This window comes from Sorex fumeus, unplaced genomic scaffold (assembly GCF_029834395.1).
Source record: "Sorex fumeus unplaced genomic scaffold, SorFum_2.1 ptg000122l, whole genome shotgun sequence".
NCBI lineage: Eukaryota > Metazoa > Chordata > Mammalia > Eulipotyphla > Soricidae > Sorex > Sorex fumeus.
In genome coordinates, this window is record NW_026606179.1 from 39,690,982 (window position 1) to 39,715,405 (window position 24,424).

The 24,424-nt window shown below is 59.9% G+C and overlaps 1 protein-coding gene across 1 annotated transcript; it reads left to right on the forward strand.

Annotated features, from left to right (window-relative positions):
* Positions 1–7,251: 7,251 nt before the first annotated feature.
* On the forward strand, positions 7,252–24,171 carry KATNB1 (katanin regulatory subunit B1). The gene is made up of 20 exons (XM_056136118.1): positions 7,252–7,357; positions 8,403–8,693; positions 12,531–12,661; positions 14,745–14,862; positions 19,225–19,325; positions 19,532–19,573; positions 20,031–20,114; positions 20,212–20,327; positions 20,646–20,717; positions 20,803–20,953; positions 21,065–21,255; positions 21,414–21,544; positions 21,814–21,864; positions 22,123–22,190; positions 22,300–22,419; positions 22,509–22,658; positions 23,097–23,173; positions 23,257–23,331; positions 23,478–23,594; positions 23,733–24,171. Exons 2-20 carry the CDS (start codon positions 8,654–8,656, stop codon positions 23,863–23,865), a joined length of 1,968 nt encoding a protein of 655 aa, XP_055992093.1. The 5' UTR covers positions 7,252–7,357; positions 8,403–8,653; the 3' UTR covers positions 23,866–24,171.
* The last annotated feature ends 253 nt before the right edge of the window (positions 24,172–24,424 follow it).

Below are 24,424 nucleotides of genomic sequence, written 5' to 3' on the forward strand. Positions count from 1 at the left end.
TTCCAGTAGCTTGGCAATCACACCCACAAATTGCCGCCAGCACCATGTAATCTCATCAACGGCCAAGATCCAGAGACTATAAAAGAAAGCTCCCGGAAGAGAGTGATGCAGTATTTCCTGAAGCACAGGCTGCATTTGTGGCCGCGTGACCTCTTATACTCTAGCCCACTGATGTACCTAAAGCAGCACACATGTGTTTGGTTTTAACATACTTGCTTGTATTCTCTTATATACGGGCTTAAATTGCCCCAGAATAAAATATAACAACCTTCACACACCTCCCTCTTACTGTGGTGGGAAGACACTCGCTGGTTGGGTGGGTGTTTGAATGCTATCTGTAATGAACTATCGTGAACTACTTTATGAAAATAAAATGTATAAAAATCGCAATAAAATAAAATAATGAATGAATGCTGGATAGAGGAGAAGCAAGTGGGAACCCTGCCCGCAGCTTTGGGAATGCTGGTTGGCAGAATCTGCTCAAAGGACATGATGACCCAGGGTTGGCACAGCCCAAGGGGAGCATAGAATGCTCGCAGCACCGCTATGAACACTGCAGCAAACTGAAAACAGCCCAAATGCCCTTCCGGAGTGGGTCGGATGTGGACATGAGAAGTGAGTCAGTCTTGTCCCAGGGAGGGATGAGTGTAGGACACAGAGGGTGAGGCGGGCAGGGCGGGGCGGGTGGGGGATGTTGTCATCCTGTGCACAGGGCCTGGCACACTGGAGAAGAACAATGCCGCAGTGTGATACCCAGACTAAAGCACCAGACACCAAGACTGGGCCTCTCGAGGGTTTGTGCGCCCGTGACTGCTCCGTGGAAAAAGGGAGTACGGCTGTAATGACAGGGATGGACTGCCAGCAGAGGGGAGTGGGGCGGGGGGCGGGGGGTTGCTGGTTATGCATATGAGGGACAGCACAGCCCCAAAGCACGAAGGCCTTTGAGGTTTAAGCCCCATCCACAGTGTCTAATCACTGCAGGCCCAAACCTGACTGTCAAGTGGCCTCTGGAGGATGGTGGCCACCGAGCCGTCTAGGGGGAGCAGGCGGAGGGACAACATCCTTTCCCATCTGGGGTGGCTCAGCGACAGTAACCAACTGCAGGGTCTGGATGCATTTCTGCCAAAAGCCACTGGGTTCTGAGACTTGTTTCTGAGTCTCTGGGATCATGGCCGTTAAGCAGCTTGATCAGGAGCCATAGAGGCTGTTCGTAGGTGGACACTCGGGGTCTCATTGGGGTGGGGAGGAAAGGACCGGTTCCACCCCCATCCCGTAGGCCCCACATGTCTCGTCACTGAAGGCCCAAACCTGACTGTCCAATGGCCTCTGGAGGATGGTGGCCACTGAGCCGCCTAGGGGGAGCAGGCGGAGGGACAGCACCCTTTCTCCCCTGAGATGGCCCAGCGACAGTAACCTACTGCAGGAACTGGACGCATTTCTGCCAAAAGCCACTGGGTTTTGAGATTTGTTTCTGAGTCTCTGGGATCATGGCCGTTAAGCAGCTTGATCAGGAGCCATAGAAGCCGTACATGGGTGGCAACTTGGGGTCTCGTTGGGGTGGGGAGGAAAGGACCAGATCCACCCCCATCCCGTGAGGCCCCGCGTGTCTCATCACTGCGGGCCCTAACCTGACTGTCCAGTGGCCTCTGGAGGATGATGGCCACTGTGTCGCCAGGGGGAACAGGCCAAGGCACGAAATCTATTCCCACCTGGGGTGGCCCAGCGCCGGTAACCTACTGCAGGAACTGGACGCATTTCTGCCAAAAGCCATTGGGTTTCGAGATTTGTTTCTGAGTTTCTGGGATCATGGCCGTTAAGATCAGGAACCAGAGAGGCCATGCCTCCAATTATATAGCTGAGCCTGAGGTGGTTTATGGGTGTGTCTCCCACATACCTAATTTTTGGCCGTCTACTTTCTTGGTAAACTTTGCCCCAAGTTTTTGGGGTCTGGCCAAAGGCACAGCAGCAATTTTGGGGTATCTGGAAGTCTGAAAGTGCCATCAGGCTGCTGATGCACTCGCCTCACAGGTACAAATTGACCTGCTGACGGCGTAACTTTTATTTTTCTACAAGGAGCAATTCCTCGCCCTAGCCTGAGTCCATGGCTCCCCGCAGACTTGGTGGCTGGGTCGTTTCCCGTAGCAAGCTGACCACAGGGAATTCAGGGCCAGTTTGCTGACTGCCGTGTGGGCCACATGCATCTATGCCATGCAGGGGTTCATAGCAGACTGTCTTCATTAGTCCAAACTTCCTCGGGCACTGCCCCAGGTGTCTGAGGTGGACAGAGGGCAGCAAGAGACTCCCCCTCCAGGCGACTGCTCTGTGCCCCTTCACAGTGAGAAATAGAGAAAGCAAAGGCAGCGCCATGACAGGCTCATAAAGGAGCCAGAGGAAGCCTGAGAATTATGAGAATTCCTGAAATTGAGTGCAGAGACCTGGAACTGAGTCATGATTTCCCCGACGTGAGATAGCCATGGTGAGGTTAACTAAGGGTTACCAATCGGCTAGAGCGATAGCACAGCGGTAGGGTGTTTGCCTTGCACGCAGCCAACACGGCCGACCCGAGTTCGATTCCTCCCCCCCTCTCGGAGAGTCCGGCAAGCTACTGAGAGTATCTCGCCCGCACGGCACAGAGCCTGGCAAGCTCACCGTGACGTATTCGATATGCCAAACACAGTAACAACAAAGTCTCCAATGGAGACGTTACTGGGCCCGCCTGAGCAAGTCCATGATCAATGGGAGGGCCTTTACCTTTTTACCTTTTTACCAATCGGATGCAGGTAGGAAAGCCTCCCCCCCCCCCCCCCATAACCCTTATGTATCTCTTAGGCAACCCCTATGTAACTCCAACTTATAACCAAGCAGCTAAGTACAAGTAATGGAAAGCCTCTAAGACTGCGGCCAAAAGGGTGGTCTGCAAAAAGTCCCTGTTATATAATGCTATGGTATAAAAGCCCCTCACTTTGGAGACTCGGGGCCGCTTGTTCTGAGCAGGCTGCCACTGTGTCGGTGAGCCGGACAAGGGTCCTAGCTCGAGCTAGCCAATAAAGACCCTCTGTTATTGCATCGCAATTTGTCTTTGTGTCATTCCTCTGGGGAGATCTCGGCCTGGTTTAACACCCCACTTCACTTCTGTTATCCACACCAGATGGATTTCTCAAACATAGTATCAAGTCCAGATGTAAAAACAATTATATTTGTATGATTTCATTTATATCAAGAACAAAAACACACCAAGCTAAGCAGTATTAGAAGTCAGGACAGTAGGGTGTGAGGGTTAGTGGGAGAAGGGAGCGTCAGACTAACCTCTGCGCTCCTGATTGATTTTTTTTAGGGCTGTGGGAGACCTTGTGATGCCGGGGATGAAACCTGGACCTCCTACATACTCATCTCACTGGCCCTTGGTCATGTTCTTCTTCACCTGAGTATGCCCAGTTTGTGAAAACTCATCATCTTTATATACTTAAGAGAGCCCTTTGGGATGTGCGTATGTGTGTATGTGCTTAAAAGCACAGCAAAGTGCTTCTAAGAAGCTGTCATGAATCTAATCAGACTTTAACTTCCACTTACCAAGACATACAGGGGAAGAGGAACAGGATCAAAATAAGAATTTTTTTTTTTAAAAAAGAAAGGAAGAAATACAAGAACTGAAGAGTAAGCAAAACTAGATGGTCATTATCAGACCAGATCATCACATGCTTGGGTCAACTTCTTGATCTTTTCAGAATATCAATGTTATTAAAAAAAAAATGGGGTCCGGATTAATAGTTCAGAGTAAGATGCTTGTCTTGCATGTGGCCAACATGGGTTCAATCCTCTACAACACATATAGTCCCCCAAGCCCACCAGGAGTAATCCCTGAGCACTGATCCAGGAGTAACCCTGTGCTCGACTGGGTGCAGCCCAAACAAAACCAAAAATAAATGGTTTAGAACCAGAAAGAGTACTGTTGGCAAGGCACTTGCTCTGCATGCAGCCAACCCTGATTTGAGTCCCAATAGTGCATATGGAGCCCCTCCAGTCCCCAAAAGGAGTGATTCCTGTGGCCAAAAACCTTCCCCACCTACAACCCCCCCCCCCAAAAAAAAAGACTGGAATAAATTTAAGAGCCAAATATATTGAATCTGACTGTTTCCTGTGCGAATTGAGGAACCATTTTAAAAATGGAGCCAAGCTGCCATTACAGAAAACCTACGTGATCTGTCTGGTTGAACGACATCAGATGCCTTTGGACTGTGCCCAGACCCAGGCTGTTTTAAGCAACCATCCAGCAAATCACTGGTTGGATTTTTGCTGGAGGTATGACTCTATAACCAACTAAACTCTTTTCTCTGCCCACTTGAAACCTTTGGGACACATTTTAGATTTGAGGGCGTGTGCCCCAAATTGCAGTTCCTTGGTCTCAAGCAAGCACCATTTGTCTTTTACTGGCTTCCTTGGATTTTAGGCAGATACCTTAGTGAGGCGTGGGAAGGATGGGCGGGGATCACCAGAGGGCTGGAAATGTAAGAAAGCACAAGCCACAGCAATAAAAAGGAAAATAAGAGCAGCAGCAAAAACAAAAGCGTTTCAAGATCATTGAGTATATCTCTGGGTTGGGGCCAGAACCATAATACAGCGGTTAAGGCGCTTTCTTTGCATGCAGCCAACCTGGGTCCAACCCCTGGCACCCCATATGGTGCCCCCGAGTCCCTCCAGGAATGATTCCTGAGCACAGAGCCAGCAGCAAGCCTTGGACACCACCAGGTATGGCTAAAAAACAAACAAACAAACAAAGAAACAAACAAAAAAACCCTAAAAAGATGTTCCGGTTGACAGAGAGAATCTGAACACAGATTGGCTGGTAGGCAAAGATTTGTTTTGTTGCAGTGTCCTACCAGAAGGCAGGATAGGGGCTTGCAAATTCTGTTGCAGGCTCCTGATGCCCACTGCCAGGGGATGCATGTGACTTGGGTGAAGTGTGAAGCAGGGGAGGGAGGCTTAAGAACACAGCCACTGGACATGAGGCTGACACCTAAGGATAGTAGATATATGGGGCAGGAAGATTGCTCGATAGCTGGAAGCCTGCCTCATGAGCAAAAGGGAGAAGGCAGCTGGAATAGAGAAGGGATCACTAAGAAAATGATGGCTTGAGGAACCGGTTGGGATGGGAAATGTGTGCAGAAAATAGATAAAGGACCAAACATGATAACCTCTCAGTGTCTGTATTGCAAACCATAATGCTCAAAAGTAGAGAGAGAGTATGCGAAATATTGTCTGCCATGGAGGCAGAGGAAGGGTGGGAAAGGGGGGGATATTGGTGGTAGGGAACGTGCACTGGTGGAGGGATGGGTGTTTGATCATTGTGTGATTGTAACCCAAACATGAAAGCTTGTAACTATCTCATGGTAATTCAATAAAATTAAAAAAAAAAAGAAGAAAAGAAAGAAAACAGGCCATCCAGGAAAATGCCAGGCGTGGAGCATCCATGCAGCAGCAGGGCGCTCATGTCCCACCAGCCCTCCAAGCTGTGTCTGAAACCCTTTCCATCTACACAGCATTGGAATGTGCCCACTACCCAAGCCCTCAAGGAGCCGTGGACACAGGCTGGAGGGAGGGATTATTCTTGGTAGGAAAAGGAAAGTTGGTCTTCACATTAGCACAGATGGTCCAGGTCTGTCTCGACGGGGAAAAAGCCTCCAGTAGCTTTGGGGAGGTTGTATATACTTCCTCCAACTTGTCTTGGCCAGGACTTTTTCCTGCTTACAGAAAAATTAATCTGTAATCTGGCTGTTGTCACAAGGCAACCGTTGGACTCTTAAGGGCCTTGAACATTCTCATCTTGAGCTTCAGATTCTTCTGTAGCTTCTTCCTTTCTGAGGGGTCCACTGTTGGGGCCTTGGATTTCTGCATTGGGTGGTATCCCCCATTTCTCCGCTCCCAGCAGCTCAGGATTTGCATGTCAAAGGGTTGTGGTCGGGACTGGAGTGATAGTACAGTGGGTAGGGCGTTTGCTTTGCACGCGGCCAACCCAGGTTTGATCCCCAGCATCCCATATGGTTTCCCAAGCACTGCCAGGAGTAATTCCTGAGTGCATGAGCCAGAAGTAACTCCTGAGCATTGCAGGATGTCACCCAAAAAAAGCAAAAAAAAAAAGGGGGGGGGGTTGTGGTCTTCGTGCCTTTGGGCTACTTCGGGGCTGTCAGATTTAAGTTTTATTTCCCCGAAAATACATCACCTTGGGCCGGCTACACAGGCTGGAGGAGGGGTTGTTGGAAAAATGGGAACAAAGGTGGAGGGAAGGTGACAGTGGTGGTGGGGCGGGGGCATAACTACCTTCCTAGGGCCCCTCCTGATCTGCCTGAAGTTCCTACTGTGACCGCCAACGTGAGCGTTGGGTGCGAGGCCGGGATCTCGACCTGCAGAGGGCTGTCCTGTGCAGGGCACTGGGGTGTAGAGGGGCTGGTGTCCAGGGTCCTGGCCCAGAGGGTCAAGGCCTGACCCCAGAGGCGGCGTCCGTGGACCCCAGACTCTGGGCGATGCGAGTCCTTCCCTGAGCTCTAACCCATCCTCCGACGAAGTAGGGTACCCCGGGGCGGGGCCACGAGGCAGCCGACTCATTCATCTGCCCAGCCGAAATCAAGGCGGACAAAGACCCGGGACCAGGCTCTCCCGTGCCCCGCGAGTCATCCCCGCGTTCCACTCCCGGGCGGCGCAGCCCGAGAGGGAGAGCAAAGTCCTCACGCCAAGGGGGCTCCACCGCGAGCAAAGGGGAAACCGGCAAATCGCTGACTAAGGGCGCGTCCTCGTTTCGCCCCACTCCAAGATGGCGAACGCGGCTTCGCGCTGCTCCCCACGTCCCCTTCCCATTGGGTCGCTGGCAAGTGGGGTTTCAATAAGACGGACGCTGATTGGTCAAGCCAGCACGGTTCTGGACGTGATTGGTGCAGCCTCATTGGAGGGCGTCTCGCAAATTCTTTTGAAGCGCCGAGTTAGCTCCAGGGAGGGACGAAAAAGAGGAGGAAAGGGAAAGCTTTGGGGCGAAGGCGGGACCCGGAAAAAACGTAGCCCGCATTGGTTCTTCAGAGACCGAGGGGCGGTGCTTGACGGCTCCTGTCTCCTGATTCGTTCAATTCAGGACGAGGGGGCGGGTACTTTAGAAAAGCGGCACAAGAGCCTGCATCGATTGGCCAAGCCTGGCGGGAGGCGGGGCGCCCACGGCTGGTAATTGGCGGAGAAGGTGAAGGGGCGGGTCTCTAGGCCGGAGGTTTTGTTGTGAGGGTTCGGTTGTCAAGCAGCGGCCAATCAGGGCCGGGGATGGAGGCAAGTGGGGGTCGCGTCTGGAGCTGAGCCTCGGCCTCCGGAGCCGCCGCTGCAGGTGGAGTGGGCAAGGGGCGAGGAAGGGACGCGAGGATGGGCTGGGCCGGGCCGAGCCCGGCGGAGGGCGACCGGTCTGGGCCGGAGAGGGCGCCGGGCGTGGGAAGGCTGGAGCCTGTGCCCCACAGGCTGCGGCTTGGGAGGGTCCGGCGAGGCCGGGAGCTCAGCGCCAGCCTCGGGACGGGACGGGTGGGCGGGCGTGGGGGCTGGAGGGGGGCCAGCCCGGAGGCCGGAAGTGGAGCCGGGTGGTCTGCAGGGGGCACGGCTGATGGACACCGGGAGCAGGAGGGCGAATGAATGGGGATGCTGATTCCAGAAAGGGGGCTCGCAGGGGCCAGCCGAGGGAGCCCAGAGGTGCAGGAACGGGGGGCGCTGGCGACTGCGAGAAGGGAAAGGGGACGCAGAAGAGGGGCGCTGGGAAGAGAGGAGAAGGCCGGGAGTGGGGGGTGGGAAGCGGCTTGTGGGGGACGCAGGAAGGCGGCCCCGCCAGTGGCCCTTGGAAGGAGGCAGCCCTCCCAGGCAGCCTGGGGACCCGTTCCCAGCACAGGGAACTGCGGGGACCACCCCGGACGAGCTGCCCTGCCACATGCTGGAGGGGGGCTGGGTCCTGAGAGCTCTAATCTTAGAGACTCTCCTCCTGGAGAGGCTTTAGTTGCCTGTTCCTGGGATGCCTCTCATGGGTCCCTGAGCCCCGGACTCCACCCCGTTCCCTTACGTCATGCAAAACAGTGACTCCCAGAAATCTGAACTGCAGACACGAGGCCTCCCCGGGCTGCTGCGTCTACTGCACTGATGATGACAAGCCGGCTTCCGGGACCCTGCTTCCTGGCCCTCGGGGACGCTGCTTTCCCCCCGGGCCAGTGGTGGCCTTTCTCCAGATTTGCAGACCAGCTTATAATGCCGCCCCTGGATCCCGTCCGGGGGTAGGGTGGAGTCTCTCTTTTGCTCATGGTATCATGGGGACCTCAGGAGGGGCAACTGCAGCCCCCCTACCCCCAGGTTGTGGGGACTGTCCGCTGACAAGCCCCTCTTCTTGTGCATTCCAGCCCCGTGGAACTGACATGGCTCAAGCCTGACATCCCATGATCTGAGACTCTGGACCGACGCACATCGGCTGCTGCTGTGGCCGGTCTAGGACCACGAGGTGGTCCACGGGCGGGAGACAAGCCGAGGCATTTCCTCTGCCTGAATGTGTGACAACTCCCTACCAACTTGATTGGAGGATCTGGGGGGGACCCGCCCCCACCCCAGGAGGAAAGCACCGTCTACTTTGCAGGGGGCTCCGGCCAGCTGAAGGATGGCCACCCCTGTGGTCACCAAGACAGCGTGGAAGTTGCGTGAGTGTTTTTTTCCCCCCGGTGTTTTTCTCTCTCCACTCACTGTTCCCTTAGGCTGTCTCCTGTCTGCGGCTCTGGGGCGGGCTTCAGAGATGGAGCAAGAGGCACGGCAGGTCTTTCCTTGCTGGGTGACCTGGGGAGGGTGACTTAACCTCCCTGACCTGATTCCCGTCTGCACTGTGAGATCATCACACACGCGCGTTCTCGAGTGGCTGGGTGGTGCCAGCGAGGTGTCAGGCTGAGTGCAGGACACAGTGTGCTTATCGATGCACAGGGGGACTGGGACAGCAGCCCCGAAGGGTGTCCCAGCATCTTGTATTTACCAGTTTGGGGGCCACATACGGCAGAGCTTGGAGCTGACTCCAGCTGGTGCTTGGGAGACCAGAGGCGGGGCTGGGGGTTTAACTAGGCCAGTGCCCTAACACCCCCCCCCCCCCACCACGCCACCCCTCCCATCCCAATGCCTCCGGCCCATGTCCTGTGAAAACGTCATGTTTCACCCTCAGTAGAGGACCTTCCAGGACTGGGACGAGGGCAGAGGGATGTAGAGGAATCAGAGCGTGGAATGCGAGGGGGCATGGACACCCCTACCTCCCTCCGCACTCTGAGCTGAGGGTCACTCTGTCCTGTTAGAAAGTGTGGGCACCCTCCAAGGCTTTGTGCTGAGGGGAGTTGGTCCACTCAGTGTGTCCCCTGTTAGGAATGAAGACTACCACTCTTTTTTTCTTTGTTTGTTTGGGGGTCACACCGGTGATGCTCAGGGCTGGCTCTGCACCCAGGGATCACTCCTTGGCGGTGCTGGGGGGAGACCATAGGGGATGCCGGGGATCGAACCCGGCTCAGCCACGTGCAAGGCAAAGCACTCTGCTTGCTCTACTATGACCCCGGCCCAATACTGGTGCTCTTAATACCCGAGGCCATGCAAGCATGCCACCGGTGGTGATGGCATCGCATGCCACGTGTCCTCTGGGCAGCCCTATGTGCTGTGAGCCCGGGAGAGAACGAAAGGAAGGCTCAGCCGCCTCTACAGTCTCCTGAGAACAGTCTCAATCTCTTGGGCCCCTGAGGGGACCCAGGGGATGACCCCAAGGGGGTCTACCTGGTCGCCTATTTGAGAACTGCTGTCCCGCATGTTGTGGGGGTCTCTGAAGCCTCACCTCAGCGTGTCTCACACTGGCTACCCTCTTGCCCATGTATCCCCGAGCTGTTTGCAGGAGCAGGGAGCGGCAGGGGGCGGCCACACCACCTTCAGCTGTGACTCTCTGCTGGGCCTTGGGGTTGTGAAAAGTGAGAGGTTTGGGCCATTTCACATTGTTCCTAAGAGCTCTGTACCTTGTAGTTCCGGGAGGCCCATTGTAAGTTCTTTCTTTCTTTCTTTCTTTCTTTCTTTCTTTCTTTTTTGCTTTTTGGGTCACACCCAGCAATGCACAGGGATTACTCCTGGTTCTGCAAGGCAAACACCCTACCCGCTGTGCTATCTCCCTAGCCCCTCATTGTAAGTTCTCATGGAGGGGATACTTTATTTTTTGGTCTTTGGGCCACTCCCTGCAGCCCTCAGAGCTGACTCTTGGCTCTGGGCTCAGGGATCACTCCTGAGTGGGCTCTGGGGACCGCGTGGGGTGTCGGGGGTCAGCCTACCTGCCCCTGCTGTATCATTGCTGCAGCCCCAGAACGGGTGTTTGGAGAGTGACTTTGCGCTTTGATGTGGGGTTGGGGGGTTTGTTACGGGCCTGTCCATTCAACAGTGGGTTCTTTCCTGAGCGTAGAACCAGGGTGGTGCTGCCTTGGAGAAAATGTGGGAGGGGTGTGCGGGGTGGGGGTGGGGGTGCAGGCAAGATGTACCGTGGGCTGACTTCAGGGAGGGAAGGAGCTAGGTAATCTTGTTCCCTGCATCTCCCACCGAGGCGGGGCGTGTGCTTGAACCCGGCAACTGGCTACTGCACCCGGCGAGGGGCATGCAAAGGCCCTGGAGTCGAGCCGGCAGTTGGGTGTGGGAAGGCTCGAGAGAGGCCAGACTTAGGAGCCAGCAGTGAGAGACTGTCCTGCCTCACGGGGCTGTGGAGGTCGTGGGGGGTGCTTGCCCATAGCTACCCGGCCCCTCTGGCGCTTCTGGCCTGGCCACTAGGGGACTGATTGAATCAGACATCTGCTGACCACGCCTGCAGTATGGTAGCTTCTGGCTGCTGCTCTCTGCAGCTGGGCCCCTGCACCTCCGAGGGCGATGCTGGTCCTCAGTGTCCCTTCTGGAACCTCCTCGGCTCGGGCTGGCACATGGGGCCCGAGATGAGTCTTCTGAGCCTGGGGAACTGATGTGGGGCGGACTGATGTTGGCATTGGACCAGGTGTGGGGGACTCTGGGACTAGCACCCACGGTGTCCGGCCTCTGCCAGCTCTTTCCCTCCCATTCCTCGCCAGCCCCAGTGAGCCCCTTGCCTGGGGGTGACCTGGGGCTCGCCTCCAGATCCTTCTCACCCTACCCCAGGCCCCGGGCCTTGGGCTGAAGTGTGAGGGACTTTTCCCCTTTCCCTCCTTCTCATCCTGTGTGTCACGGAGTAATGGCTGACCCCAGGTGCGGTGGTCCTCTGAGGCCCCAGGAGGCAGGTGTGCGTGCGGGGATGCTTGGGTGGAGAGCTGAACCCCAGAGCACCCCAAACCATGCCCCTGCCATGCCCAGAGGACGGATGGGCCGTTCCTCGGTTGAGATGCGGATGGGACAGGGCCCGGCCCCTGAATGCGGGCGGTGGGGTCCTGGTTGAGCACTCCCGCTGGGAGCTCCCAGCCTTGCGGGGACGGGTGGTGCTGAGCATCTGCCTGGGCAGGATCCCCTCTGGGCCAGGCTGCTGGCTACATTGCTTCCTGGGCTGCCCTGGGCCCGCGGGCAAGGGGGCTTCCTCTGCCCTTCCCCCAGGCTGTTTACGGGGGACTGACTGCCCTGACTGCCTCTTGGTGCCTTCTTTTTTTTTTGGCTTTTTGGGTCATACCTGGCAATAGTCAGGGTTACTCCTGGCTCTGCACTCAGGAATTGCTTCTGGTGGTGCTCAGGGGACCATATGGGAAGCCAGGGATCGCACCCGGGTTGGCTACGTGCAAGACAAATGCCCTCCCAGCTGCACTGTCACTCCGGCCCCTCTCAGTGCCTCCTTGTCCACCTTTGTGCCCTCAGGAGCACTGACGTTGCTCCTCCCGGCCAGGCACCCAAGCTGGTGGCTGCCCACAATGGCCTTTGTCTCATCTGTGCTCTCACTTAGAAATAGGGTTTCCGCCTCTGGTCCCTCCCCAGCCACCTCCCGGGCACTGGGTCCCTGTCTCCATGGCAGCCAACCCTGAGTTACCTCCCCGGGGCACCCAGCCCACACTGCGACCCCGTGGGCCGGTGCTCTGGGCCCCTTTCCAGACAGAACACAGCCTGCAGTGACAGACCATGGCCAGGAAAGCTCCCGTGCCCGGACAGCGGGTTCTACCTTGACGCGCCTGGTCCCCAAAGATGGCAGGGGGCCCACTCAGCTGGTCCGTGGGTTACTTTCTTTATTTTAGCGATTGTTTTCATTTCTCTTTGCATCATAGGAAAATTATGATGTGCTTTTCAGACCTGTTGGCTCTGCCCCCTCCCCCCAAAAAAAACTAACAGGAGTGACCATGTTGAGAGGGTCATTTCCGTCCCGAGCACCACCCTGTCTGTGGCCCTGCAGCCCACCAGGGGCGTCTGGGCACCAGCGGGCAGCTGGAGGGTCAGCGGCCGTTGCTGAGCGGGGTGTGAGCGGGCGAGGCCTACCCCTCTGCCTGTGCCCCACTTAGCCCCCCTAACGCCTCTCTCTCTCTGCCCTTCTTTCCCCACAGAGGAGATCGTTGCCCACGCCAGCAATGTGTCCTCGTTGGTGCTGGGCAAGGCGTCCGGGCGGCTGCTGGCCACGGGCGGAGATGACTGCCGGGTCAACCTCTGGTCCATCAACAAACCCAATTGCATCATGGTGAGCCGTGCCACAGCAGTGGCTGGGGACGGGGTGGGGGTGACGGCTGGGTCTGGTGGGCCCGGGACTCCCTGCTCCCTGGGGGCCTGGCTTGGGGGCGGGGGCGGGGGGCACCGAGCACAGCATCAGTGCCGCCGCCCCCAGGGTAGTGGGGAGAGCGCCCAGCCCTCAGGAGGAGTCGGGTACCACCTGGCCGTGGGCAGAAGTCCCGGGCTTCCAGTGAGCTATATATACAGGGAGGTTTATTTCCATCCCTTCCCACCTCGTTCTACCAAAGGACCGAGCTTGCCTGGTGCTGGCGAGCTGCGCTCCGGGTGCCCTCCCCCGCCACGCCCCTGCGTGCAGTGCGCAGAGCTGCTTTACCGAGCCAAGACAGAGAGGAAGGAAAACAGAACACAGCCATGCAGGGTTCCAGGTCTGGGCCACAGCCGGGTCCCTGCACGGCGCTGCTGCTGAGACAGCTGTACGCACACGTGTGCACGCCCAGATGCGCCTGCAGACGCGGGCACACGCTTGGGGGGCACACAGCTCGTGATTGCCGGAGACTCATGCTTCTGGAGCCTGGCGTTCCAGGGCCTCGGGGCTGTGAGCGCTGCTCCCGTGCTGGTGCTCGACCCTGCCTGTCCGCCGGGCCTGTGACGCCGGCCCTCGAGCCGGAAGTTGGGGCTCTGCTGAGGCATGGCAGTGAATAGCCGGCCCTGCATCCCAGAGCAGATCCCCGCTCATCCCGTGAGCTCTGAGTGCTCCTCCCCTGAGAGCTCTGCGGACACGCTGCCAAAAGGGCCCTCCGGATATCGATCAGCCTCCGCCCTCCCTCCAGCCTCGCGGCGGAAGGAATGGCCAGTCTCTGGGTCCTGGACTGAGCAAAGATGAGAATAATTAAAACTTAGCCCCCCACCACAGTGTTTTCGGGGGACCCAGCCAAGAACTGAGCTCTGGCCTGAACCACAGCTGATGCCAAGAACAGGCTAGAGAGCCAGGGAGACGCAGGGAGGCCTAGTGAGACCGGGTCTCACACGTGGGAGCCCCAGCTTCCATCCACGGCACCACACGGGCCCCCAGCACCATCAGGAGTGACCCCGAAGCACTGAGCGGGGGCCTTCCAAATGCCCCCTGCTAAAAGTGCGATGGAGTTTTTTGTTTTGTTTTGTTTAGGGGATGGGGGCACACCTGGTGATGCTCACAGCTTACCCGTGGCTCTGCACTCAGGAATTATTCCTGGAAGGCCCCAGGGACCATATGGGATGCTGGGGACCATATGGGATGCTGGGAATCACACCATGGGCAAGGGAAGCACCCTACCCACTATACTATTGCTCAGGTCCCACGTAGCATTTTTTTTTTTAAATCTTGTTTCACTCCTTTTTTATTTGTTTGTTTTAGTTTGGGGGCCTTACACAGCCCTGCTCATGGCTTACTCCTGCTCCGCACTCAGGAATTACTCCTGGTGGTGCTCAGGGGACCCTATGGGATGCTTGGGATCGAACCCAGGTTGGCCACGTGCAGGGCAAATGCCCTACCTGCTGTACTATCCTGCCACATTCATTGATTCCTTACCTTTTCGCCCTCTCCCAGTGCCCTTGGGCAACTCAAGGACAGGAATTCCGTTTTGCTCACAGCTTTTCTCTCTTTTTGGTGGTCTGCAGTGGGCCACACAGTGGCACAGTGCTCAGGATGCTCAGGAATTTCTCCTGGCTCGGCACTCAGATGATTTATGCTTGGCGTGCTTGGGCCTGGTCTCTCCAGAGAGCCTGAAATGAAATGCCTCCGGGGGTCTGCGGGGCTGACTCTGAGCTGGTGACCTGCCTGGGAGAAGGAGGCCAGGCCCGCCCCCCCCCCCCCCCCCAGTGGCAGCAGCTCTAATTCTGCACCCAGAGCCGTGGCTGTGTCTCCGTCCACCCCTGTTTCCCCTCCTGAGGGACGGGAGCCGGCGAGTGGGGGTCGGTGAGGGTGTCCCTGGTCAGGAGCACGGTGGGAAGTGGTCAGGGCCCGTAGGAGGTGGGGGAGGGGTGAGACTGCCTCTGCAGGAGACCCCCGGGGGCCGGGAACACCGAGCACTGCAGCCGCCGCCCTCTGTCCGCAGAGCCTGACAGGCCACACGTCCCCCGTGGAGAGTGTCCGCCTCAACACCCCCGAGGAGCTGGTCGTGGCCGGCTCCCAGTCAGGGTCCATCCGCGTCTGGGACCTGGAAGCTGCCAAAAGTAGGTGCCTGCTGTCCCCTGACCCCCGACACTGGTCTGAGATGCCCAGGAGAGACCCCCCTGCCCCCTCCCCGAGGCCCCCGCCTCCCACGTCCCGACCTTATCCTGTGGCCCAGCTCCATCTGGGCCTCGTCTCCTGGTGTGGCTTTGCCACCGTTTCGTGGCTTCTCTTCCTCACCCACCTTATTTCCTTCCTCCTCATCACCTGGTTTCCCTGCGGCTATAATTGTTCTTTTCTCACCTGCACCTTTTTATTTTTATTTTTAATCTCTCTCTCTCTCTCTCTCTCTCTCTCTCTCTCTCTCTCTCTCTCTCTCTCTCTCTTTTAAACTCACTTAACCCTGAGTTCTCTCAGCCAGAGGGGGACTGAGCGTCCCAGGCTGAGGTGTGGGTGTTCCAAGCTTCTGCCTGAACGCACCTTTATGCGACCCCTTCCAGTTTTCTTTGCTTTTTTTTGAGTCCAGATCTAGAACCCTTTTCCTCAGCCGTTGGAAGCTGCAGCAGCCCTGGCTTGTGTGTCTAGGCCCACTGGACACCGGCCTGGCCCCTCCAATGCCTCCCCTTCCTTGTCCCTGCCCCCGCCCTCGCAGCCTTGTGGGCTCTTTGTCCCCACGTCCAAAGTTCCCTCGGCTCGAGCTCGGGGTGAGTCGACCGTTTTCCTTCATCTCGGGCCTGGCTGGGTTTTGCCGTTTGTAAACTCATGAGCTCAGCAGCCGGCAGATGTGGAGTCTCACCGTGGGGGGACCCTTCTCAGCCCCCACGGGTGTTCCCCGTCGCCGCAGTCCCGGGCGACTTCCTGTCTGGGCCCCCGGCACACCCCAGAGGCTCCTCAGGAGAGGGCCTGGGGTCCTGCCGAGTCGCCTTTTCCCGGCATGTGTCCGCCGGTCTCTCTGCCATTGCCACAGGACATCAGCCACAGATGTGTGGCTCCACGCTGTTCTCGTGCAACAGCGGTCTTGGGCCGGAGTGATAGTGCAGTGGGTAGGATGCCTTCCTGGCTTTGGCGGATCCGGGCTCGGTCCCCAGCATCCCCTCTGGTCCCCCATGGCATCCCATATGGCCATGGAGCTGTTCAGTGATCCTTGAACACAGAGCCAGGAGTAGCCCCTGAGCACGGCCGGGTGTGGCCCAAACCAGAACAAAACACGTGGTCTCAGGCAACAGAGAATACAGGGACCCCGGTCCCCTCCCTGGGTAGTACCTAATGGGACCCTGGAGGTCCACCACCAGGGTGGCCTGGTTGCCCTTGGCCCTGCAGTGCCCAAGCACAGAACCTTTGGGTCTAGTTGTCCAAGAGTTGCCAGCAGTGGCCACTAGGTCCCTCAGGCACTCTGGAGACCTTCCCCCCCCCCCAAAAAAAAAAAAAAAAACAGGACTGAGCAAAAAGAAACAAGAAGAAGAGTGTCATTTGGGCAGGGGGTGGGTCTCAGGAGAGTGGTACCTGGGGCCTGTTGGGTGTTGTCTGCCCAGGCAGGGATGGAGCCTGAGGGGACTGGCCTCTGGATACCTGTGATGGCAGACACAGCCCTGCACTGGACCCCACGGGAAACCCAGACCAGCTGAAGAGGCCCCAGGCGGCCAGGGCGGGGCGGGGCAGGGCAGGGTGGGAGGCTGTGTGCTGGCCCAGAGGCAGGCCGGGGCCTGAGGAGCAAGGGGCCCGAGAGCGAAGTCCCAGCCCTTCGGGAAATGCAAGGAATTCCCCGAGGTGGGCGGCAAAGGCAGCCCCATGGCTCCAGACGCCCCAGGCCTGGCCACAGTTCCGGGAGCTCGTTACAGGCATATGGCCGAGGCCCAGTGCTCAGAGAACTGGGTTCCCTCGAGACATGGTCCCCAAACTGGCTGCCGACAGGCTCCCAGGGGTTCAGGGCAGAGCAGGTGGGCAGGACCCCCCCTCCCCCGTATGTGATGGCCTGTGTTGGGCAGAGACCAGACTGCTGTCCAGGGTGATCTAGGCTTGGTTCCCGGTGGCCAGTACCCCCTGCACTCCCCCCCCTACACACACAGTGCTCTTGAGTTTGGAGGGTTTTCCGACGGGAGAGAAACTCGCCCTTGGCGCCTTGGCAGGAAGTGCTCGGCCCTGCCGCCCCCACCTGCCGCAGCCTGGGTGGAGGGCCTGGGCACGCCGCCGCCTGCCCAGCAGCACCGGGGCACCTTGGGAGTGTTGAGGTGCCCAAGGGCCAGACACATACCGAGGTCCCCTGCCACAGATGCCCTGATGACCTCCTGCACCAGAAGGCTCCCCAGGGCCCTGCTGGGTCACAGGACACCGGGCACGAGCGGAAGTCACGCCTGAAGAATGCGGTCCTGCGGCTCTGGGCGGCCGGGGGCGGGCTGGGCTTCCTGAGGCTGGGCCCACGCTGGGTGCGACTGCCCCAGCATCCTCCTGGGCAGGGCAGCGCAGGCACGCTCCCCAGGGGTTTTAGGACCCATGGGCCGGGCCGGCGTGGACCGAGTGGACAGCAGGGTCTGGCTGCACTGGCCCTGGCCCTGGCCCTGGCCTGGCCTGGCCTGGCCTGGCCTGGCCTCCTTGGCTAGCAGCCAGTGCTGTGTCAGGGGCAGCAGCTTAGGGTTCAGGGTGGGAGAGTCACGCTCACTGAGCAGACAGGCCAGTGTCTCGTCCCCTCCGTGGACGGCGTAAAGGGCGCCCAGCAGGGCCTGCCACCCGAAGGGTCTCGGGTAGGCAGGGTCGGAGTGGGCATGGGGACAACCTTTGCCCTCCAGGCATGGTGGGCAGCTTCGATCCTGTGCGGAGCTGGGCCTGGCCCGCCTGGGGAGCCTTCAGGAGCTGACCCCAGAAAAGGCACACGGGGAAAGGCCGTCCAGATCCCAACTCTGAGCCTCAGCCCTCGTGGGCCCTGGCACTGCTGGGGTGCGTGGGGGGGCTGAGGTACACGTCACATTCTGGGAAGCCCGGGAGCTGGGCTCAGAGTTGGGGAGGCCACTCGCCTGCTGGCTTCCGTTCCTGGTCCGGCAGGGACACGCTGCGCCAGAGGCTTGCAGCTCACACTCAGGTGCCCCGTGGCGCCCGCTGGGGCTGTCTTGAGCAATTCTCTCTGTGTTCCAGCTGAGTCCTAACTGCCTGCGACTCGGTGTCACAGAGCCCCCGACCCTTTAGCTCATCCAGTGCTCGTAGCCACTGACCTCAGACGCACAGTGGGCTCGTATGCTGCCTCCTCCGGGGAGCCCCCTCCCGCAACCCGGCTCCTTTCTCGTTCAGACAGTGGGGCTCTGAGTTCTTGAAAAAGTAAGACAGGGACCACGGAGCTGTCGGCAAATCCTTGGGGGTCTGTGGGGTCCTCGGTATCTGGCAGTGACTAGCCCCTAACCCATGCTGTCAGAAGCCCCAGACCTGCCATCCCTGAGTTCCCTTGGTCCTCAGAGGATCTCACTTGTCCTCACCACCATCCTGAAGATCCCTTGTCCAGGGTCTGGGTGAGCACCTGTCCTCTGCCTGGTGCCTGGTCTCTTCGGCCACCCTTTGACTGCCTTCTTGCATGTCACCTCCATAAAGCCCTCCTGGATTCCTCTCTAACCAAACACCTCCCCCAGGTTGAAGCTCTCCGCCATCCCTCTCCTGATGTGGCAGGTGCCAGTCCCCGGAGCCCGCCCCTGATGCCGGGGTGACCTGGCTCTACTGGTTCTGGGGCTTCGCCCTTGGGAAAGCACTGGCATGAGTCCAGGGGCAGAAGCTGGGTGCAAGTTTGGGGACTGGGATTATGACCCAAATGGCTGTTTGTCCCCTAGGAGAAAAAGGGGTGTTGGTTGTTGGAATGAGGACCCTGGTTGATTCCTGCGTTCACTGCATCATCATCACAGATTCTAGGCAATTTTTTTTGTGTGTGCAAAAGAAGTAGGTTGCATCCACATGCCATCGTGTACCTTTTCTTTCTTGTTTAGGGGCCACACCTGGCGATGCTCAGGGCTGGCTCCTGGCTCTGTGCTTAGGGATCACTCCTAATGGGGCTGGGGTCCACGTGGGATGCCGGGGATCGAACCCGAATCAGCTGTGTGCAAGGCAAACACCCTCCCCGCTGTACTGTCACTCCGACTCCTCTATGTACCTCCTTTTTCTCTCTTTGGTTTTTTTTTCTTTTGTTTTTCTTCATTACTTTTTCCTTCTCCTGTGTACCTTTTTAGCGCTCTGACGGTCAGAATTAAACTGTGCGCTGATGACCCCCTGTCAGCCAGTCTGGGGGCTGGAAAGGCAGGTCAGGATGGTTGCTCCGGGAGACGTGGTTCCCGGTGTGAGGAGTCTGGGCTGATGCATGTCGCTGGACCTTCCCTGTTGACTCTTGCACGGGGTCACCGGGCCGTGCTCCCCCGCCCTCCCCTCCCCTGCCGACTTGCTCATTTTCTTGCCAGTCCTCCGCACGCTCATGGGCCACAAAGCCAACATCTGCAGCCTGGACTTCCACCCCTATGGCGAGTTCGTGGCCTCAGGCTCCCAGGACACCAACATCAAGGTGAGCCCCAACTCCCAGGTCAGCGGGGACAGCGCTGTGTCCACGGCCTCTCGGGGCCAGAAGACAGGGAGGTGCTAGCCGGATGCTTCTGCTCAAAACGTCTGGCTTCAGAGAACGTGTCTGGGCTCTGGTGTTGTGGGTGTGTGTCCCTGAGGTGCCCATGGGCATGACCTCCCCTGAGCACCCCTGCTCCTCTCTCCCTGCAGCTCTGGGACATCCGAAGGAAAGGTTGTGTCTTCCGCTACCGGGTAAGGACGCCCCGGCCAGCCCTTCCCAGAGCCCCCCAGGTGGGGGTGCCCAGACCCTGACTGGAAGCCAAGGGGTTTCTTTCTTTCCAGCTGGGGAGAAACGGGAGTCCCGGTGGGAAAGAGGAGGATGGGAGGGAGGGTCCTAGGCAGCCGTACCTGGGGGGTCCACCCCGCTTTCCAAGGAGTCCCCCCGAGCCGCATCTGCTGCCCTGTGCTCTGTCCTCTGGGTCAGTGGGCTGGAAGCGGGACCCTCTGCTGGGACGGGGCTCCTGACCCTGAGTTTACAGGGAATTGTGTGTGGGGGTGTTTGGATCCTTTGTCATGGACAGGATCAAACTGATCAGAGTCATCAGTGATGCCTGTGGCCTAGCCCCGGCCCTGCTGTGGGGCACAGGGGGAGGAGCAGGCTGGGGGCGAGGGGAACCCCAGGTATAAGTGGGTGCTCTGCCTTCCTCAGGGACACAGCCAGGCCGTGCGCTGTCTCCGCTTCAGCCCCGATGGGAAGTGGTTGGCATCGGCCGCTGACGACCACACGGTGAAGGTAGCTCCCGGGCTGGGCAGGGAGCTGGTCGGCCGGGTCCTGTGTCAAACCCTGGGTCGCCCTGGCCTGGCCCTGACCCCCGCCCGCCCCGCCCCAGCTCTGGGATCTCACTGCCGGCAAGATGATGTCCGAGTTCCCCGGGCACACGGGGCCCGTCACTGTGGTGGAGTTTCACCCCAACGAGTACCTCCTGGCCTCCGGCAGCGCTGACCGGTGAGCGCGGGCAGCGGCCATGCCCCCCGCTGTCCCTGGACCTGTGTGCGAGCGTGCGGGTGTGTGTGTGTGTGCGTGCGCACAAGGACCCACCTGGCCCTCCTGACAGCATCTGCCCAGTAGCCTGTGTCCACATGGCTCGGCCACCCCAGCCTTTTAAGACCTGTGTGAGGCCAGGGCCTCTCTCTGCTCTGGCTGTGTGTGTGTCGCCTGGGAGGCAGGGGACAGGGGTGTAGCAGGGGGACGCTGGCCTCTCAGAGGGTGGGCGGGGGATGGGGGGCTGGGGGTTCTGCAGGCGGACACTGGCCGTGTTTGCAGGACGATTCGTTTCTGGGATCTGGAGAAGTTCCAGGTGGTGAGCTGCATCGAAGGGGAGCCCGGCCCTGTCAGGTAGGAGGCGGCCGGGCAGGAGGGGTCCCGAGCACCCCTCAGCCTGCTGTCCGGGGAGCTGCAGCAGCCACTCTCGCCCAACCAGGAGCGTCCTGTTCAACCCGGACGGCTGCTGCCTGTACAGCGGCTGCCAGGACTCACTGCGGGTGTACGGCTGGGAGCCGGAGCGCTGCTTCGACGTGGTCCTGGTCAGCTGGGGCAAGGTGGCCGACCTGGCCATCTGCAACGACCAGCTGGTGAGAGTGGCCTGACCCCCCTGCCCACCCCGCCCCCCTCGGCCCCGCCCCATTTCTCCCTCTCTCCTTCCCGGCCCCTGACAGCCCGCACCCACGCTTTCCCCTCCGCAGATTGGCGTGGCCTTCTCCCAGAGCAACGTGTCCTCATACGTGGTGGACCTGACTCGGGTCACCAGGACGGGCACGGTGGCCTCAGACCCCGTACAGGACAGCAGGCCCCCGGTGCCGCAGCCGCCCCAGCCCAGCGCCCCGCTGCGGCGCATCTATGAGCGGCCCAGCACCACCTGCAGCAAACCTCAGAGGTGGGGGCGGGGCTTCAGGGCCGCAGGGCGGGGCTGTAGGGCCAGGGGCGGGGCCTCGGAGCTGGGGGCGGGGCCTCGGTGCCTTGAGGGCGGAGCCATAGGGTCCAGGTGAGGGGCTCAACCCCGGCCCTCCTTCCCACCTGGGTCTGCCCCTGCAGGGTGAAGCGGAACTCGGAGAGCGAGCGCCGCAGCCCCAGCAGCGAGGAGGAGCGGGAGGAGCGGGAGTCGCGGGCCGAGATCCGGAATACGGAGGACTACAATGAGATCTTCCAGCCCAAGAAGAGCATCAGTGAGCTGGGCCCACTCCCGGCCCTGCCCGAGCCCGCCCCCGTCATGCTTCCCCAGCCCTGCTCCCTGGGCCTTGAGGCCCCTCTCCGTCCTCCCCACCCCCCAGCCCCAAGCCAAGGGCAAAGTCGCAAGGCAGAGGGACAGGCCCAGGACGTCATGGGGCCTCAGGCCTGCAGCCGAGCATCATCGGGGAGCCCCCATCCTGACTGCGCCCTGGGCCCCAGCCTGGGTCTCATCATGCTGGGTCCCTCAGCCCCTTTCCCCCCACAGGTCGGACCCCACCCCGAAGGACTGAGCCCTTCCCAGCACCCCCCGAGGAGGGTGAGTGACGGGCAATCCAGCATCTCCCCCCCCCCCCCCCCCGCCCCAGCATGCAGCCTGCACCCATGCTTTCAGCCAGGCCTGCGTGTGAGTGGGGAGGGGGACACTGCACTCCAACCTCAGACCTCCCCAGGACTCTGCTGAGCAGCCACTTCTCTTGGCCACTCCCAGTGCCTGCCCCACCCTGACCCCAACCCCGACCCCGACCCTGAACCTGAACCTGAACTCACTGCCATGTCCCTCTCCTTGCGCCCCCAGACGTGGCCCCAGCAAAGGAGGCTGCCAAGCCCAACCCTGCCCTGGACCCGGAGCTTCCTGTGCCAAACGTAGGTGGGGCAGGGGCAGGGGGCTGGCCCGGGAGGCAGGAGGGCCTCTCGGTCAGGAACAGAGGGGGAGCCTCCGGTTGACCATCCACAGAGCCCCGGACGCCTCCAGCTCGAGGTCCTGCCCCAGCCCTTAGAGGCGGCCACCACCCCTGCACCCAAGGCCCAGCCCCCCGTCATCCCTGCCGCCCGCAGTGAGCCCATCGGGCTGAAGGCCTCCGACTTCCTGCCCGTGAGTGGGGGCCGCGGGCGGAGCCGGGGTGTGGGCCCACTCCCGGAGGGCAAGCGCGGCCGCCAGCATGAGGACCCTCCCCTCAGCAGGCCGTGAAGGGCCCCCAGCAGGCGGAGCTGGTGGACGAGGACGCCATGTCCCAGATCCGCAAAGGCCACGACACCATGTGTGTGGTGCTCACCAGCCGCCACAAGAACCTGGACACCGTGCGGGCCGTGTGGACCACAGGCGACATCAAGGCGAGTGCCCGGGCTGCCCAGGAGCGTTCGTCCCTGCCCCTTGCCCTGCTGCAGTTGTTGGGGCTCCGGGGGGCTGCACAGATGGGGGGATGAGACTCGTGGGCAAGGCTGACTTCCCAGCTGTGGCCGTAGCTCCGGTGCGGTGTCGCTTCCTGGACACAGTGCACTGTGGTGACCTGGGACCTTCCTTGGCGCACATGGGTGGCACCAGGGATCAAGCTCAGTTTTGCACAGCAAGGCGGGCGCTCGGCTGCTGTGCCGTCTCCTGGACCCCTTGTCTTCATCTTGCTTCTTCCACCAGCACCTTCACGGGTACCTAGTTCCCGTGGCTTGGGGCTCAGTTATAGGTGCTCGGTCATTACGCCCCCCCGCCCCCAAAGCCCAAATGCAGCCTGGCCGGGCCCTGTGCCAGCCCCTCTGAGTCTGCTGTCTGCACAGACGTCGGTGGACTCAGCCGTGGCCATCAACGACCTGTCGGTGATGGTGGACCTCCTCAACATCGTCAACCAGAAAGCGTAAGTGGAGGTGGCCGGTGCTGGGCCTGGGCACGGCGGGCAGGGCTGGGCGCTGAGGACACGTCTCGGACCCTCTCCCCCAGCTCCTTGTGGAAACTGGACCTGTGTACCACAGTCCTGCCACAGATCGAGAAACTCCTACAGAGCAAATACGAAAGGTAGGCATGGGGAAACACGAGTCCGCGTGGGTCTGGGTGGGCAGCCGGGGTCCCGGAGGCTGGCAGGAGAATCCTGGGCTGCCCGGACCCAGCCTCTGCTATCTTTGTGCCCCTGGCTCTGTCTGCTACGCCATCTGCCCCTGAAGCTACGTGCAGACGGGCTGCACCTCCCTGAAGCTCATCCTGCAGCGGTTCCTGCCTCTGATAACCGACATCCTGGCGGCCCCGCCTTCTGTGGGCGTGGACATCAGCCGGGAGGAGAGGTGAGGCCCAGAGACCCCCGATGGTGGCTCGGTGGGGCAGCGGGGCTCAGGGGTGGGGCGGGAGGGAGTCTGGGTTCCGAGGACTGGCCGGGTCGGACCCAGCGGCTGGCCAGCTCGGTAACCCCGCTCTGCCCACAGACTACACAAGTGCCGGCTCTGCTACAAGCAGCTCAAGAGCATCAGCGGCCTGGTCAGGAGCAAGTCGGTCTTGAGCGGCCGCCACGGCAGTGCCTTCCGCGAGCTGCACCTGCTCATGGCCAGCCTGGACTGACTGAGTCGCCCGGTGGCTGTGCCCGGTGTGCCCGCCAGCTCACCAGCCACTGCCCAGTTCCCACTGCTGCCCCGCGGCCAGCCTGGAGGCGGTGCAGTGCTGGCCCACTGGTCACCTCCACAGTCCCCCAAGCTCAGGCCGCGGTTGCAGCGGCGGCTGCCTGACTTGAACCAACTCTTTGCTTGTGGGGCAGCCGAGAGAGCCCCAGGGTTGCTGCTGTAATTTATAAGGTGAACTTTATTAAATTTCTAACTATTCCCTGTTCTCCCTGCCTGGCTGGGCCGGCAGGGCCTTACTCGGGGCTGAGTGGCCAGCAGAGTGGAAGCGGGTTCCCACTTCCCAGGAGGAAAGAGTAGGGCTGCCTAGGGGGTAGCTGTCCCAAGGGTGGGTGCTGTTGGGGGTCCCCAGCAGCCCTGCAAAGCCGGATGGCAGAGCCCCACACCTTCCAAACCCCCAAAGGGTCCCAAGCTGCCTTCCGCCCTATTGGCTAGACGCCCCTGGATCCTGGGGGTCTGCCCCAAGAGGTGGTGGACCCTACATGAGGCCACAGCTTTGGAGT

What these genes read in the sequence shown, in the direction of transcription:
- KATNB1 (XM_056136118.1), top strand. Translation starts at nt 8,654, where the DNA reads ATGGCCACCCCTGTGGTCACCAAGACAGCGTGGAAGTTGC. An exon ending in GGACCTGGAAGCTGCCAAAA is followed by an intron (nt 14,863 to 19,224) that starts GTAGGTGCCTGC and finishes TTTTCTTGCCAG; the next exon opens with TCCTCCGCACGCTCATGGGC. An exon ending in CTACAGAGCAAATACGAAAG is followed by an intron (nt 23,332 to 23,477) that starts GTAGGCATGGGG and finishes CTGCCCCTGAAG; the next exon opens with CTACGTGCAGACGGGCTGCA.